This window comes from Bos grunniens, chromosome 16 (genome assembly GCF_055505025.1).
Source record: "Bos grunniens cultivar Pamir isolate PY7600 chromosome 16, Bosgru_T2T1.0, whole genome shotgun sequence".
Taxonomy (NCBI): Eukaryota; Metazoa; Chordata; class Mammalia; order Artiodactyla; family Bovidae; genus Bos; species Bos grunniens.
The window spans coordinates 80788698-80802902 of NC_141180.1; the positions used below are offsets into that span (position 1 = coordinate 80788698).

At 51.1% G+C, this 14205-nt stretch overlaps 1 protein-coding gene across 9 annotated transcripts in view; it reads right to left on the reverse strand.

Moving 5' to 3' along the window:
* The window catches only part of SOX13 (SRY-box transcription factor 13), a 44906-nt gene that overhangs the window by 11020 nt on the left and 19681 nt on the right, over positions 1 to 14205 (reverse strand). For 7 of the 9 annotated variants that reach the window (XR_015143810.1, XM_086345734.1, XM_086345732.1 and 4 more), the window contains exons 2-4: positions 1758 to 1956; positions 340 to 481; positions 111 to 197 (exon numbers count right to left, since the gene is read on the reverse strand). Coding sequence is in view for 8 of the 9 variants with exons in the window: in XM_086345727.1 (XP_086201853.1) it covers positions 111 to 197; positions 340 to 481; positions 1758 to 1956 (428 nt within the window). In the remaining variant the exon portion in view is untranslated. Of the gene's footprint in view, positions 1 to 110; positions 198 to 339; positions 482 to 1757; positions 1957 to 5324; positions 5565 to 7140; positions 7267 to 14205 lie in introns of those variants that run through there. The other 2 variants (XM_086345730.1, XM_086345729.1) reach the window with 2 other exon arrangements.

Sequence of the window (14205 nt, forward strand, 5' to 3'; positions counted from 1 at the left end):
GGCACAGGTCATGTGTGAGGGAGCCAAGAACCCCAGAAATTGCCCTGCAGGCCTAGAGAAGGGAAGGGGGTTCAGATGTCTCCCCCTTGCCCACCCACATGGGCCTTCACCTTTGACATCTTTGGTTTCCACAGAGCTCCTTCCCAGGAACTTCTCCTTCCAGCCACTGGACAGCAACTTCTCGATGGCCGGCACAACTGGAAAACACCAGAAGGCTGAGAAGCACCGTCCTAAGACCGCCCCACCAGGCCCCATCTCTAACTTGGGCAGAAGGCTGAGAAGCACCATCCTAAGACCGCCCCACCAGGCCCCCATCTCTAACTTGGGCAGACGTCTCACCTTCTTTTAAGTTTCTGTTGAAGTCCAGCTTCTCCTGGCTTCCAGAAGCAGCCTCGGAACCTCCTGGTCTCCTGGGTTCTGGGGACTCACTGTTCTCCAGGGAGCTGCTGTCCTGCGAGACACACTGAATGTCCCTGTCACCCTAAGACAAGAGGGACAGGAGGGGGGTGGCGCTGAGCACTCCAGGGATGTATGCCCTGGGGAACCCCAGAATCTACCCAGCTCCCAGCCTTCAGTAGGGCCCTCTCTCCCCACCTCCCGACCTTTGCTCTGACTCGGCTTAATCGATTTCGTGAAAAGAACAAAAGGTTTTAAGACAAGAGATCTGGGCTCACTGACTCACAATGTGCTTAATCCCATATGAGTTCCTGAACTTCTATGAACCTGACCTCCCTCTTCTGAAAATGGAAATACTTATACCTCCTTATGACATAGGATTGTAGCTGGGATCAAAGGAGTTAGGGAATGTGAATGAGGTTTGCCATTGCAGAGGCAAAGGCCAAAAGTCAGCTATTAATTATTCCTCCCTTGCATGCACTACACTCCAGCCTGGCTGGTTACTTTCAGGGTCCCCACTCCCATTCTCTTTCAGACATTGCCCACTTTCTCCTCTTCTCATCTGAGTCTTCTCCATTCTTTAAGGCTCAGCTTAAAGTCTTATTCCTCCAGGAAGTCCTCCTTGATTCACTACCCCTACTTCCAGCCCCCTTTCGCCTACTCCTCCTGGCTGGATCCCTCCTCAGAGCCCTAAAACTCTCCTCATTTTCACTCATTTGCCTTTTTTTTTTTTAATTTAAATTTATTTATTTTCTCATTTGCCTCTGATTACATATTTCCTTTTACATCTCTTAAATGGAATCATGGAATTTTTAAGAGCTGAAAGAATCATCACCACTCATATAGTTCAGCTCCTTCATTTTAAGGATGAGGAATCATATTGTCTTTAATAGTGATTTAAACTCTGGTTTGGGTAATAAGACTGATTTTCTCGAATCAGCAGTAGATTTGAAAGTAGTAGATGTCTACTATTAGACAAAGCTGGTAGATTAGCTTTAAGCCAGACTGTAAATGCGTGTATCTTACTTCTCAACTAGTCCTCAAGGGTAAGGACCAGTCACACAGAGGCGAGCAGTTAGTATCAGGTGAGTGAGGACAGACGAGAGTCCATGTCCTGCTCAGACAGGTAGCCTGACCCACCCACCCACCCGTCTGCCTGCCCCTTGCTAGGCTGGTGGTGCCTGGCCCATCCGCCGGGGGGATGGGCACACGCACAGGAGCTGCAGAGGCAGGCTGGGGACCCTGACCCAGGAGCCCCTGGTGATGCCTGGCCCATCCTCCAGGGGGATGGGCACACACATAGGAGCCGCAGAGGCAGGCTGGGGACCCTGACCTAGGGGACCCAAGAGAGTGCTGGGCACCTGGGCTGGAGCTTGCGGGTCAGCACCATTCTGGGGGGTGCGGGCTGGGTCTCCAGGCTGCGATTCAGCTGCAGTGGCCGAGCCTTGGGGGTCCTCGTAACAGGGCTCCTTCTTCCCCTCTGCCTTGACAGTACAGTTCACCATGGTGCCAACTTCATCCAGGACCAGCTGGGCAGAGCCAGGGCTCCTCATAGACATCCTGAGGGAGGAGGGGCAGAGTCGGGACGAGGACCTGAGCCCCCAGGCAGTGACTGCTGCTCCAGCCCCAAACAGGTATACTCATACAAAAGACCAGCTCCACTTGGAACTCACTGTGACTGGAAAAGATTCTGGTCTGCCCCCACCCCTGCCTTTTTTTTTTAATAGAAAGGCCTAGAGGAGACTGGGCCGCCTTCTGTTGTACCCTGCTTGTTGCAGCGTTGGGACTAGCGGGCTGATGGGTTCCACCAAGAAGGCTAGAAACTTAACTGGCTGTTTCCAAGCCCAGTAAAACCAAGATCATATATACAGTATGTGTCTGTGTATGTTTAAGTACGTATTTGTAATTAGTTATCAAAATTTAAAAATCAAGAGATAGCACATAAAAATCTGGGCTTGGACTCTCTTGAATTTAGCCTGGGGCAATAACTGGGATTGAGTAGCAGTTACTCTTTATGAAGAGGCCAGATTGTTTCCCTCTCCACCACTCACCAGGGGCTTCCCTGGTGGCTCACACAGTAAAGAATCCATCTGCAATGCGGGAGACATGGATTCAATCCCTGGGTTGGGAAGTTCCCCTGGAGAAGGGAATGGCAACCCACTCCAGTATTCTTGCCTGGAGAATCCCATGGACAGAGGAGCCTAGAGGGCTACGGTCCATGGAGTTGTAAAGAGTTGGACACGACTGAGCGACTTTCACTTTCACACTCCCTCCTACTCCCCTAACGTGAAACCAAGTATTGACTACCCTATACACTTGTTCTTTGTTTTCCTTATAGAAGAGGCAAGATAAAAGTGAAGTATTTGCAACTATTCCTTGAATCCATCTGTCTATTTACCAAAAGTGAGGTGAGTTGAAGTGACCTAAGAGATGAGTAGCTTTCCGAGAAATATTTTCTTGTATCTGGTTGCTGCTGCTGCTGCTGCTGCTAAGTCGCTTCAGTCGTGTCTGACTCTGTGCGACCCCATAGACGGCAGCCCAGTAGGCTCCTCTGTCCCTGGGATTCTCCAGGCAAGAACACTGGAGTGGGTTGCCATTTTCCCTCTCCATCGCATGAAAGTGAAAAGTGAAAGTGAAGTCGCTCAGTCGAGCCCGACTCTTAGCGACCCCATGGACTGCAGCCCACCAGGCTCCTCCGTCCATGGGATTTTCCAGGCGAGAGTACTGGAGTGGGTTGCCATTGCTTCTACCCATTTCCCTTGTTCCTTACAGAACTGGTCTAATTGTAGAACAGTATTATACTTAAGAGATCTGGTTAGAGTCTCAATTAGAGTCTGGCCCCCTCTGGGCCTCTGCAATCCCCGGTGTAATGAAAGCAGAGACTGAATTTCCTACTTCTGTTGCTGACACCATGCCGTGTGGGATCACCAACTAGCTGAGCAGGATCCTGGGAGTCGTTTTCGGTGGTCACGCCAGGCTCAAGGCCAGAGCAGCAAATGCCCAGAGCTCACCTGCTCCCCCTCCAAAGTCACAGAGACAAGACCAGCTGGGACATACAGCAGGTTCCAAGAAGGCATGGGTCTTGCCTCAGCTACTCCAGGAGCTGCTGAGTAATCTTGGGCAAGTTACTTAACCTTTCCGTACGTGTTTTCTCATCTGTAAAATGGATAGTGTGAAGTGATGAATTGATATTTACAAGGTGTTCAGAAGAGTGCTTGGTGCCTTTGTTAGAGCACAGCCGGTTGGAATGCAGCACAGGGAGGCAGCCGGCATAGCCTGAGGGCTAGTTTGAAAGGTGAAGTCATGGGTCAGGCACAAATCAGGATTTCTGTGGGTGAGGCCATGAATCTGTTTTAACAAGCCCTCCTGGTGATTCTGATACATAGTAGTTTGAAAACCTGTGTTACTTTTTAAAAAATTTGTTTACCCGGGCATTACATTTTTAGGAGGGGAACGTAAGGCAAAAATTATATATAGTAAAACATCCCTCAAATTAAACTGCAGGTGCAGTATATTTGTATATTACATCACCTCTGTATAAAATGCTTCTTATAAGGAATGATGCGATGTGCTACATACGACAGATGTACACATGCACAGTATTTCACTTCAAATAACTGAAAGCATTCCAGTCGAATAAGATGTATCTGCTCGATCTGATGCCATCCTGCAGACCAGACCAGACCAGACTCTCTTGCCACTTTCAAAGGGCAAGGTGCCCTGGGGGCTTGGTGTGGGGTCCAGGAAGGGCAGGGTGAGGAGAAAGGAGAAGAGACCCCCGCGCGGCCCAGCAGGGCCCTGGGGTGCGTCTGGGTCCCGCCCCGCGCGGCCCGGCCAGCAGCCAGGAAGCCGGCGCTCGGCCCACCCGGGCGGGGAGGGGCGCGGGGGAGGGGCGCGATCCCGAAGCCGAGGGCCGCAATTACATAACAAACAACCCGGGGCTCAAGCTGTGAATTAATCAAACCGCTGAAAATAAAACCTTCCTCTCAGGAACTTCAGACAAAAGAAATGAAAACAACCAGGCTGGCTGGAAAATAAAAGACAGCAGCGCTGAAAGGGGGACAAAAGGAAATCAGACAATAGGGTGTTGGACAAAGGCAATAAAGCCAAAGGAAGTGTGACAGGCGAACAATGCGGGGCCGCGGGCTTCTGATCCCCGGCCGGCTCCGCGCCCCCCCGCGCCCCGCCCGGGCCGGGGTCTTGGGGGGTTCTCCTCCGGGCACCCTCAGGGTGCTGCCCACGCGGCCCAGCTTCCCGGCGGCACCGGGGGGGCCCCAGCGCCCGCCGCCCCCCAGAGCTCGGTCCCGCTGTGGACCACCCTCCCCCCGCCCCCGCCGCGGAAGGCCGAGGCAGAGGAGGTGATGCTCGGTCCTAAGGAACCCCAGAGCCGGGCGGGCCGGGTCCCCCGCCACCCCCTGCTGAGCACCTGAACCGCGGCGGGTCCCGGTGGAAATATGCAGAGTACAAACTACACCCTCGTTTTGGAAGGGCTAGGACGAAAACATAATGTAAAATAGCTCATTGGTTATTGATTACTCGTTCAAATATAAGTTTGGACACTTTGGGGTTAAATAAAACACATCGTTAAAATTCGTTTCACCTGTTTCTTTTTGCACTTCTTATTGTAGCTAGGGAAAACGTGTGTAAGTGTAGCTCACATTGTTTCTGTTGGACCCTGCTGCACTAACAGCTCTTCCCTTTGACCTTGATGGCCTTTTCTACCCACTCTTAACTCCCAAGAGTACACCCAACTGGGTACTGGGATTATTTTTGTTTTGGGGGGGGGGGGTGCTCCCAACAGTCCGTCCCAGCTTCTGACACAGAGCCTGGTAACAAAGAAAATGGCTCTTGGCGACCAGTCAAGCTAGCTTGGAGGTGTCAGTCTGTTCACCAGGGCATGGTACTCCCCCTCCCCAACCCCCCATTACCTGCCAGGTCCTGCTAGCAGCCCAGAAAAGGGCCCTTCATTTCCACAGGCGTCTGTCTCCACTGCAGGCACTGGCCCTGGCTCTCCATTGGTCCCCTCCATGGATTCATTGGTTTATGGAGAAGCAACAGTCCAGGGCTGATTCAGAGTGCAGCCTTTGGGGTTTAACAATCTGGATTCAAATCTCGGCCCTGCCACCAACTGACTTGTGTTACCGTGGGAATCTAACGAACTCTGAGCCTCCGCCTCCTAATCCATATAATGGGTTAATAATCCATCTCTCACAGGTGTCCATGGACATTAAATAATACAGGGTGAGCATCCATTAGGTGCCATATAGCCCAGGATGCTCCTAGAGCCAGGTGGTTGAGAGAGAAGGCTCTGGGGCAGACACACCTGAGTCCATTTGAATCCTAAATTTGCTTAATTGATTGCTGTGTAACCACGGGCACTTGACATAACCTCTCTAAATCTCAATTTCCTCCTCAGTGAAATGGGAACAAAACTCCCAACATGAAGAGACTGAAGTGAAAGCCGCTCAGTTGTGTCCGACCTTGCAACCCTGCAAGGGAAGGCAGAGCAGCAGTGCTGTTCTGTGTTGAAACCCCATGGACTGTAGTCCGTGGAATTGTCCAGGCCAGGACTCTGGAGTGGGTAGCCCTTCCCTTCTTCAGGGGATCTTCCCAACCCACAGATCGAACCTAGGTCTCCTGCATTGCAGGCAGATCCTTCACCAGCTGAGCCGCAAGAGAAGACCAAAGCTGAAGAGATTAGCCTTCCATTAACACTCCAGACCCTATAAGATGTGCCTGTTTTACATTCTCTTGGCACCCTGAACTTGTGACTTCAAAGTACTTTTCACAGTTGGGAATGATACCTTCACCTGTTTTATTTCTGACTGGCCCACTAGCCTGAGAACCCATCCAACCCCACACTGTGAAAATAAGCTTAGTTTTGCTCATCAGTATAGCCGCAGTCTAGCACAGTGCCTGGTACATATAGGTGCTCAATAAACATTTGTACAACACTCAGAGTATAATACAGCTCAGCAGCATAGGACAAGGCAGATCTGAATGCCTAAGTGACAACTACTATACTCATCATCATCAGATGGATGCTGCTGTCTGGGGCTAATTTCCCACACCCCCACCTCCCACAGCCAGTTATCCTCAGCTGCATCTTTCTTGCTGCTAAGCTCTTCCTGTGAATGACCCCAATCCCCTAGTAGCAAGGCAAGTCCACTTCCTTTTGTTCTTACCTTGGGACAGTAAGAAACATTTTCCAAACATGAATTTAAAGACCCCGTGGAGTCTTCCCTTAAGTCTTTTCCAGAGACTTAAAAAAAAAAAAAAATTCCCTTATTACCCCTTCCCTACAAAGCATGCTCCATGCTTCAATCATATATACATGATTTTTCAGGAGCTTTTAAGGTCAGCCGTCACAGCCTCCCCTCTCCCCAGATGCCCAGAAGTCAGACTCTTCTGGTGCTCAGGAGATGTGGATTACTGGCCTCCCCCAGTTCCCACCCAGGTTCTGGTCAGAGGCCACCCTGGTAGGGCTCTCACTAGGGTAGAAGCGCTTCTGTGTTCCCAATCTCCTCCTTCTCGCTCAGTCTTACTCATATTTTATAAATGGAGAAACTGAGGCCCAGAAAGGTCAGGTTCACCTGGCTTGTTTGGGCATACTGATTTAGGAATACAGTCAGAGGACCTTCAACCAGCTGGGGCACGGAGCAGCATTCCTGCTCTGCCTTCCCTTCCCTTCCGGGGAACCTACCCCACAGGCCCTCCGCCACCTTCTCCTGGGTTTAACCTCACCTGAGCATCTTGAGAAGTGAAGGCCCCTAGGGGGAGAGGGCTCCGGCCAGCCCCACCCTGGATGCAGCAGAGTCTTGAGTCTCTGAGCTGACTCCAAATCCCGCGCCCAGGACAAGGCAGCGGATGCCTGCCCCCCACAGAGGGATGAGGGCGCAGAGCCCAGTTCTGGAGTCTGCAACCAGGCACACTCCAGGGGCTAAGCTCCTCTTTCTCCTGCCTACAGTCAACCCTCTCCCAGCCCCTCTGACCCCCTCCCACCCTAGGCACACAAAAACTAAGCCCCTTTCTACCCCCAAACAAATCACCAGCCACTTCCTCTCCCAATCAGACAACAACCAGCCCAGCCAGATTGGAATCAAAGGACTTTTTACTCTCAGACCTTCCTCCCTCCATAACAACAGCCCTCCCCTCCCCACATCTAGATACAGATAAAGATAGAGATAAATTCCAGTCATCGGAGCATGACGGGTGACTCAGACCCAGGGCTACAGGAAGGCAGACCCTCCTAGGAGGGTCAGTGACGACACTTCCCCGCTGGGCACACACCTGACCCTCTACTGAGACCCCCGCCCCTGCGTGGGTGGTGCAGAGGGCACTGCCAGGGAGGAAGCATGTGGCCGGGAGTGGCAGGGCCAGGGGAACAGGTCCCAGAGGAACATCACTTCCTTTCAGGGCCCCTGAGAGTTGAGAGCCCTGGGCAGCCCTGAACAATGGCCCGAGGCGTGGGTGCCCAGCACGGTGCCCAGTGCCACATCCTGCCATTCTTCTCCCAGGCCGCACCCTGCCACCCTTCCTGGCTACGCCCGATCCTATCTCTGCTGTTTACTCAGAGCTGGGGGCTGGGCTGGCCACAGGCTTGAAACAAAGCTTTCCTGCGAGGCTCTCCCTCTCTTCGGCCTCTGTGGGCCCTGGGGGTCAACAGGTCCATGGTGTGGCCCTGTCTAGCCCAGACCAGGTGGAGACAATGGCCTATACCCCCCATCCCTGGGCTGCTTCTGAGATGACCAAGGTAATACATCACCTAGCAGAGCAGCCAAGACTAGCTAGACTGAGGCGCGCCGAGCCCCTGGGAGCCCGTCCTAGCCTGTAAGAGGAGTCAGCCCCCTACATCACCGGCACAGAAATCCAGCTCCACACGGAGCTTTGGCATCTGCCAAGATTCAGCTGACCCCCAAAGGACTTAAAAGGCTGGGAGAAATGGGTGGTGCCGTTCCCACCCAGAGCCTCGTCTGAGTCCTGAGTCTCCTCTTCAGAGACAGAAGAGGCAGCGTGAAAGGGCTGCTGAGATTCCCAGGAGGAAGGGGCTGCCCCACCGACCTGGGTAAAGCCAAGGAAGTAGACAGTGTTTCCTGGAGGCCCTCATCTGGGGCCCTCCTGCTTCGGGACCTGAGGCTGTCTCCAGCCCCTCCCGAGCCCCATCAGCAGCTGGGCCACAGGGCTGGGGCAGCTGCAGTGCTGACCTCCGCTCCCAGCACCAGATCCAGGCCCCCCGCCTGGATGAGGGCGCGCGCGTCTGCTACTTCGCACAAGCAGGGTCCCGTCCAGGGCCCGTGTGCAGTCCGGGCCGACCAGCCTCAGCAGAGACCTGTCTTGTGGGGTAGCCCCAAGTGTTAACCACGGGGAGAGGAGGAAAAAGAGCAAGCCGTGCCAGAACACCACCCGGCTGAGGGCACTGGGCAAGCCCTCACCTCTCCTTCTCCTGACCCACGCAAGGCCCAGTGGAGGCATCTGAACTCAGCCAGCACTAATGCCCAGATCCATGTCTTCTCATCTGCTGGCTGTGCCCTGGCTCCCTCTAACCCAGGTAACAGGATCCGGTCCAGCAAAGATCAAGCCACCACTGTCTTTGCCACTTACAAGATTCCAGTTGTTTCTTGAGTCATGGCCAAGGAAGAATTAACCAAAAAAACCCAAAGTCACTTTGGAAACTTGGGGGGAAGATTCAGTCTCTCAAAACTTTAGTTTCTTCACACGTAAAACAGAGATTCCAATACCTACTTTGTAATTAGAAGGTAATCATAAGCTTAGAGAATCTGGTACAGAATATATGTCCAGGGAAGTGTTGACAGGATACCGTCTTGACCCAGAAAGTTGGCATACAAATAATCAGAAAATACACGTGGCCTCATCCTCTCCTCCCTGGGATGTACCTCCTTGTAAAAAACTGAAAGTTGCTCAGTCTCCTTGCGACCCTGTGGACAATATAACCCAACAGGCTCCTCTGTCCATGGGATTCTCCAGGCAAGAGTACTGAAGCGGGTTGCCATTTCCTTCTCCAGGGGATCTTCCCGACCCAGGGATCGAACCAGAGTCTCCTGCATTGCAGGCTGATTCTTTACCATTTGAGCCACCAGGGAAGCCCCTCTACCTCCCTAAGGCTCCATAAAAAGATATAATTTGAGAAAAGGTTCGGGGGCTTCCAGAGGGATTTGCACACCCCGCTTCTCGGCTTGGGCAGACAATGGAGGGACAGAGTGGCTGGCGGCACTGCAGTCGGCGGCCGGGGCCCGTGAGCTGCACTGGGATGCACTGGTCTCACCTTTGGGCGCCCTGCTCAGGTCTGTGGCTTTCCCCACCCCAGGGTTTCTGGGTGGGACCCCACCTGCGCCTTGAGAAAACCTAATCGCCATCATCTCCCCAAAGACAAGCTCATCATCGGAAACCCCGACTGAGCAGCCAGCGTTCATTCTTCCAGTGAACAAAGTGTTCCGTTCTATTTCTCTGCAAAGGCCATGTTTCCTCTCCCATTATCTACCCCATCGGCCCACCGGCAGCCAACACTGCTGCGGAAGATTTCTCCTGTCTGTCATGTTCATGGTCCCCTTTGTATTTGTGAATTGTTGCCTTTTCTTGGCTTTGGCTCCTTCTTAAAAGGGCAGGGGAGCAAGGGGAGGAGAACAGCTTCAAGTGTCCGATTTCATCTAAAATGCTCATCAAGCAATCTCCAAAGCAGCCAGCCTGCACCCCAGTCTGTCTGGGACCCCAACTTTGAGCACCAGCACCCTTTGGAAACTGAGCAGGACCATTTCAACTAAGAAAAGAGAGAAATCTGGCAAAGCGGTGGGATGAGATAGGAATCTTGACATCTGGAGCCCGAGGTGGTAATAACAATAGTGGGGACATTCACATTCAAAGTATTTAACAACTGAATGATGGGCACTAACCTGTGAGATGGGACTCCTGGGACAGTCAGATGAGTTGGCGGGTGCCCCCCACACATAACTGGTTGCCACTCCAATGTGCACCCCTCTGATCATAGTTAACATTTCCTAAGTATTTACTATGTGCTGAGTATTATTTTAGTCACTTTTATTTATAGCAATTTATTTCATTTTCACAATAACCATCTGAGATAGTTGGTATTATGATCTCCATTTTACAGATGGAGAAACTGAGGCACAGAGGTGGTTTGGGTCCAGGAGGTCTAGCATCAGAATCTTCCTCTCAACCAGACAACAGGAATCAGGCACACAGTAAGCCAGGGGCCATCAGTAGGCATTAACTAGCTCTTTTAATACTTTCCTGAGCCCTGTGAAATAGTTACTATTATCATCTCTGTTTTAACTACTGAGGACACAAAGCCTTAAGGAGGCTGCCAAAGCTCATGGCCAATGAGTGGTGAGCAAAACACTGGCCCAGAGACTGGCTGTCGAGCACTTTCTTTACAGCGCTGGATTACGCTGGTTTCTCTCCCACGTGTTCGAGGTCCTAAGAGCCATGGGAAATCACCCACTGGAGGCTGAGTCGCCCGCCCCTCGACCCTAACCTCTGCAGGGCCACTGCTGCTCTCATGACGGGGGTCAAGGGGTCCAGGTAGGTCCCAGCTCAGCTGAAGTGAGAAAAGTCAAAGGCAAATGCCACATGCAGACATCAAATGATTCAAAACCAGGGTCCTAATGTCATGAGTTCAGGGCAGCATCGGAGGGCGCAGAGATGCCCCCGTCCCTGACCTCCCCCAGCGATCACCTCGCCGGGGTCCTGACCTTCCTTCCTTGCCCTCTGTCCCCACACCTCCACACCTTAGCGTCCCACCATCAGCCTGAGCAGAGCTGTATACTTCACAGATCACTCAACACATGTGCCAAATGAAGAGCGGCCATCATCTTATTATCAATCTTTTTTCTGACTATAAAAGGAATATGTACTCAATGTACAATAGATAATCTGAAAAATTTAGAATAACATAAAGACAAAAAAATTAAAGTCACCCACTTCACATTAATCCAGAGGTGGCAGCAGCTGATAACGCTTGGGCATATTTCCATTAAATCTTTTTCCTGTGTCTAGTTTTCTTTTTCATCATTAAGCTCATAAAGAAGTTTTACACTATTCCCCTCCATATACACGTAATATCAGAGGAAGCTTTCCTGTTACTAAAAACTGGAAATTATTTAAAATTCTTCAGGGAATTCCATGGTAGTCCAGTGGTTAGGACTCTGCGCTTTCACTGTGAGGGCCTGCTTTGGATCCCTGGTTGGGGAACTAAAATCCCACAAGCCATGCAGTGTAGCAAAACAGAAAGAAAAATCGTTATGAAGTCACTTGTAATTGTTGCACATCTCTGCAGTGGCTGTACCGTAATTTACCCAATGCCCAGGGTTAAAACAATCCAACTCTTTAAATCTCAATATCACTGAAAGCCCCTTTTCCCCCTGAAGGTCATTCACCCTCCAGACACTTTTGATGGGCCAAGGCTGTTCTGCTCCTGTGACAGAAGGCAGGGAAAGGGCCCTGACAATCGCCAGGAAGAGCAAGGTAGGAGAAGGGCCTCACCTTCTTCCTCTTTTTCTTTACTTTTCTTTTTTTCCTGAAGTCTAGTTGACTTGCAATGTTGTGTTAGCTCCCGGTGTTCAGCAACGTGATTCAGTTACACATATACATTCTTTTTCAGATTCTTTTCCCTTATAGGTTATTACAAAATACTGAGAAGAGTTCTCTGTGGTACACAGTAGGTTCTTACTGGCTTTATTTATATACAGTTGAGTGTATCTGTTAATCCCAACCTCCTAATCTATAAACCCTCCCCTCGTCTGCCTCCTCTCGAGGAGCAGAAGTACAGGATGGAGGCTGTGACACAGACCCAGAAACATGGGCCCGGGCCTAGCTGCTCTGCAATGCGGAGGACGTGTCTTAGTGTTTCCTGGGGCCTGACTTCCCCCTAAAAAGATGGAGAATCACAGTGAGATGCCATGTCACACCCATTATGATGGCTACTATTTTAAAAAAAAAGAAAAAAAAAAATGTTGGCAAGGATGCAGACAATTTCTGGTGGGAATGTAAAATTTTACAGCTGCTATGGAAAACAGTACGGTGGTTTCTTAAGAGCTGAAGCATAGAATAACCATACGATCCAGCAATTCTCCTTCTGGGTGTATAACCAAAGGATGTGAGACACGGCCGCGAAGGGACGCTGCTCACCCGTGCTTTTACAACACTATTCACAACAGCCAAAAGGTGGAAACAACCCAAGTGTCTGTGGAAGAGTGAATGGATACAATAAAACGTGGTATAGATAAGAACAGAATATCATCATCCTTAAAAAGGAGATCTGACACATGCTACAATGCGGAGGAAACTTGAAAATGTTAAATGTAATAAGCCTAAGTGAAACACAAAACGACTAATATTTCTTGATTCTGCTTGTATGAGGTACTTACAATAGTAAATTTACAGAGACAGAAAGTAAAATAGAGGTTATTAGGGGCTGGGGAGAGGGGCTAAGGGGGAGTTAGTATTTAACAAGTACAGAGTTTTAGTTTGGGGGAGGCAAACTTCTGGAGATAGACAGCAGGGGCAGTTGCACAATGCAAATGTACTTAATGCTTCCAAACTATGCAATTAAAAACTATTAAAACGGTCAATTTCATTAATATGTAAGTTACCACACACACAAAAAAAGATGGAGAACATCAAACTGCTAATAATTTACAGTTTCATGGCACCTTTAATCTTGCAGACAGGCATAAAACAGACTCACGGACTGGGGACTCAGGTCTGGCCAGGTATCGGGGCTGTGCAGCCTGGAGACCAGCTGCCTCGGAGAGCCCCTTGCGCGCAAAGCCATCATTAACATCATTAATTGAAGTGTCCAAAAGGGCCAGAGCCAGACAGATTGGGACCTGCCCCACTAGTTAGCAGGCTTTCCCTTCAGTGCCTCCCTCGCCTCTAGGTACAATTAAAGGCTTTTCCCTGCCACTCAGAGACAGGTGTATTAAGAATTCCTCAGTGGGCTGCCGTCTATGGGATCACACAGAGTCGGACACGACTCAAGTGACTTAGCAGCAGCAGTGGGGAGGGGAAGGGTCTCGGGGCAGGAAGGCGGGGATGGAGGAAGAGATTTTGCTCACTTCCTTTAAGTCAGCTCCTTGCTTTCCTGGAAATCCTTTCCTCAATTGTCCTTCTTGGGGTGGCAGTCTCAAGGAAAGTGCTGGGTGACGCCTGGCTTCCAGAACAGCTCTCCCCATCCCCGACTTGCTGAGCAGCCCTGGGCAGTCTACTCTACAGCTCTCGACCTCCTTGAGGTCCATCTAGGGAGGACACAGGGACAATAACTCAAACACATGCTTTCAAATAGGTCTGAGCTAACAGAGGGGGTGACTGGGGTGGGGGCCGCCTGGGGAGAGGAGGGAATGGAGAAGCCTTCCCAGTGTTCAGAGTCACCACTTACGTCAGAGACGCTGGCTTCTGTGGGCCACCCTGATCTTCCTTCTCCTCTTTAGTGAATCACAGGCGGGGACCAAAGTCCCATCCAGCCAGAAGGGTCATTTGATAGTTTCATTCTCTATTACTGGTGCCTTTACAGGTAAAAAAACTAGCCCAGCTCCCACTTACCCAAGAACACATCACAGGGCTTCCAATGTCTCTAAGCGCTGCCGGGGCCCCAGGGCCTGAGTGAGAGGGTAAGCCCTGCTGATGGCCGTCCACCACAGGGGAACCTTAGGGACTGTCTATGGAGACTGGGAAGAGCCACTGGCACCTGTCCGTCTTTGTCCAGCGAAGAAGGGAGATGAGCGTCCCCACCCAGCCCTTAGAGCTGCTTTCCTTCCCTTCCCCCACAGCCCGCGC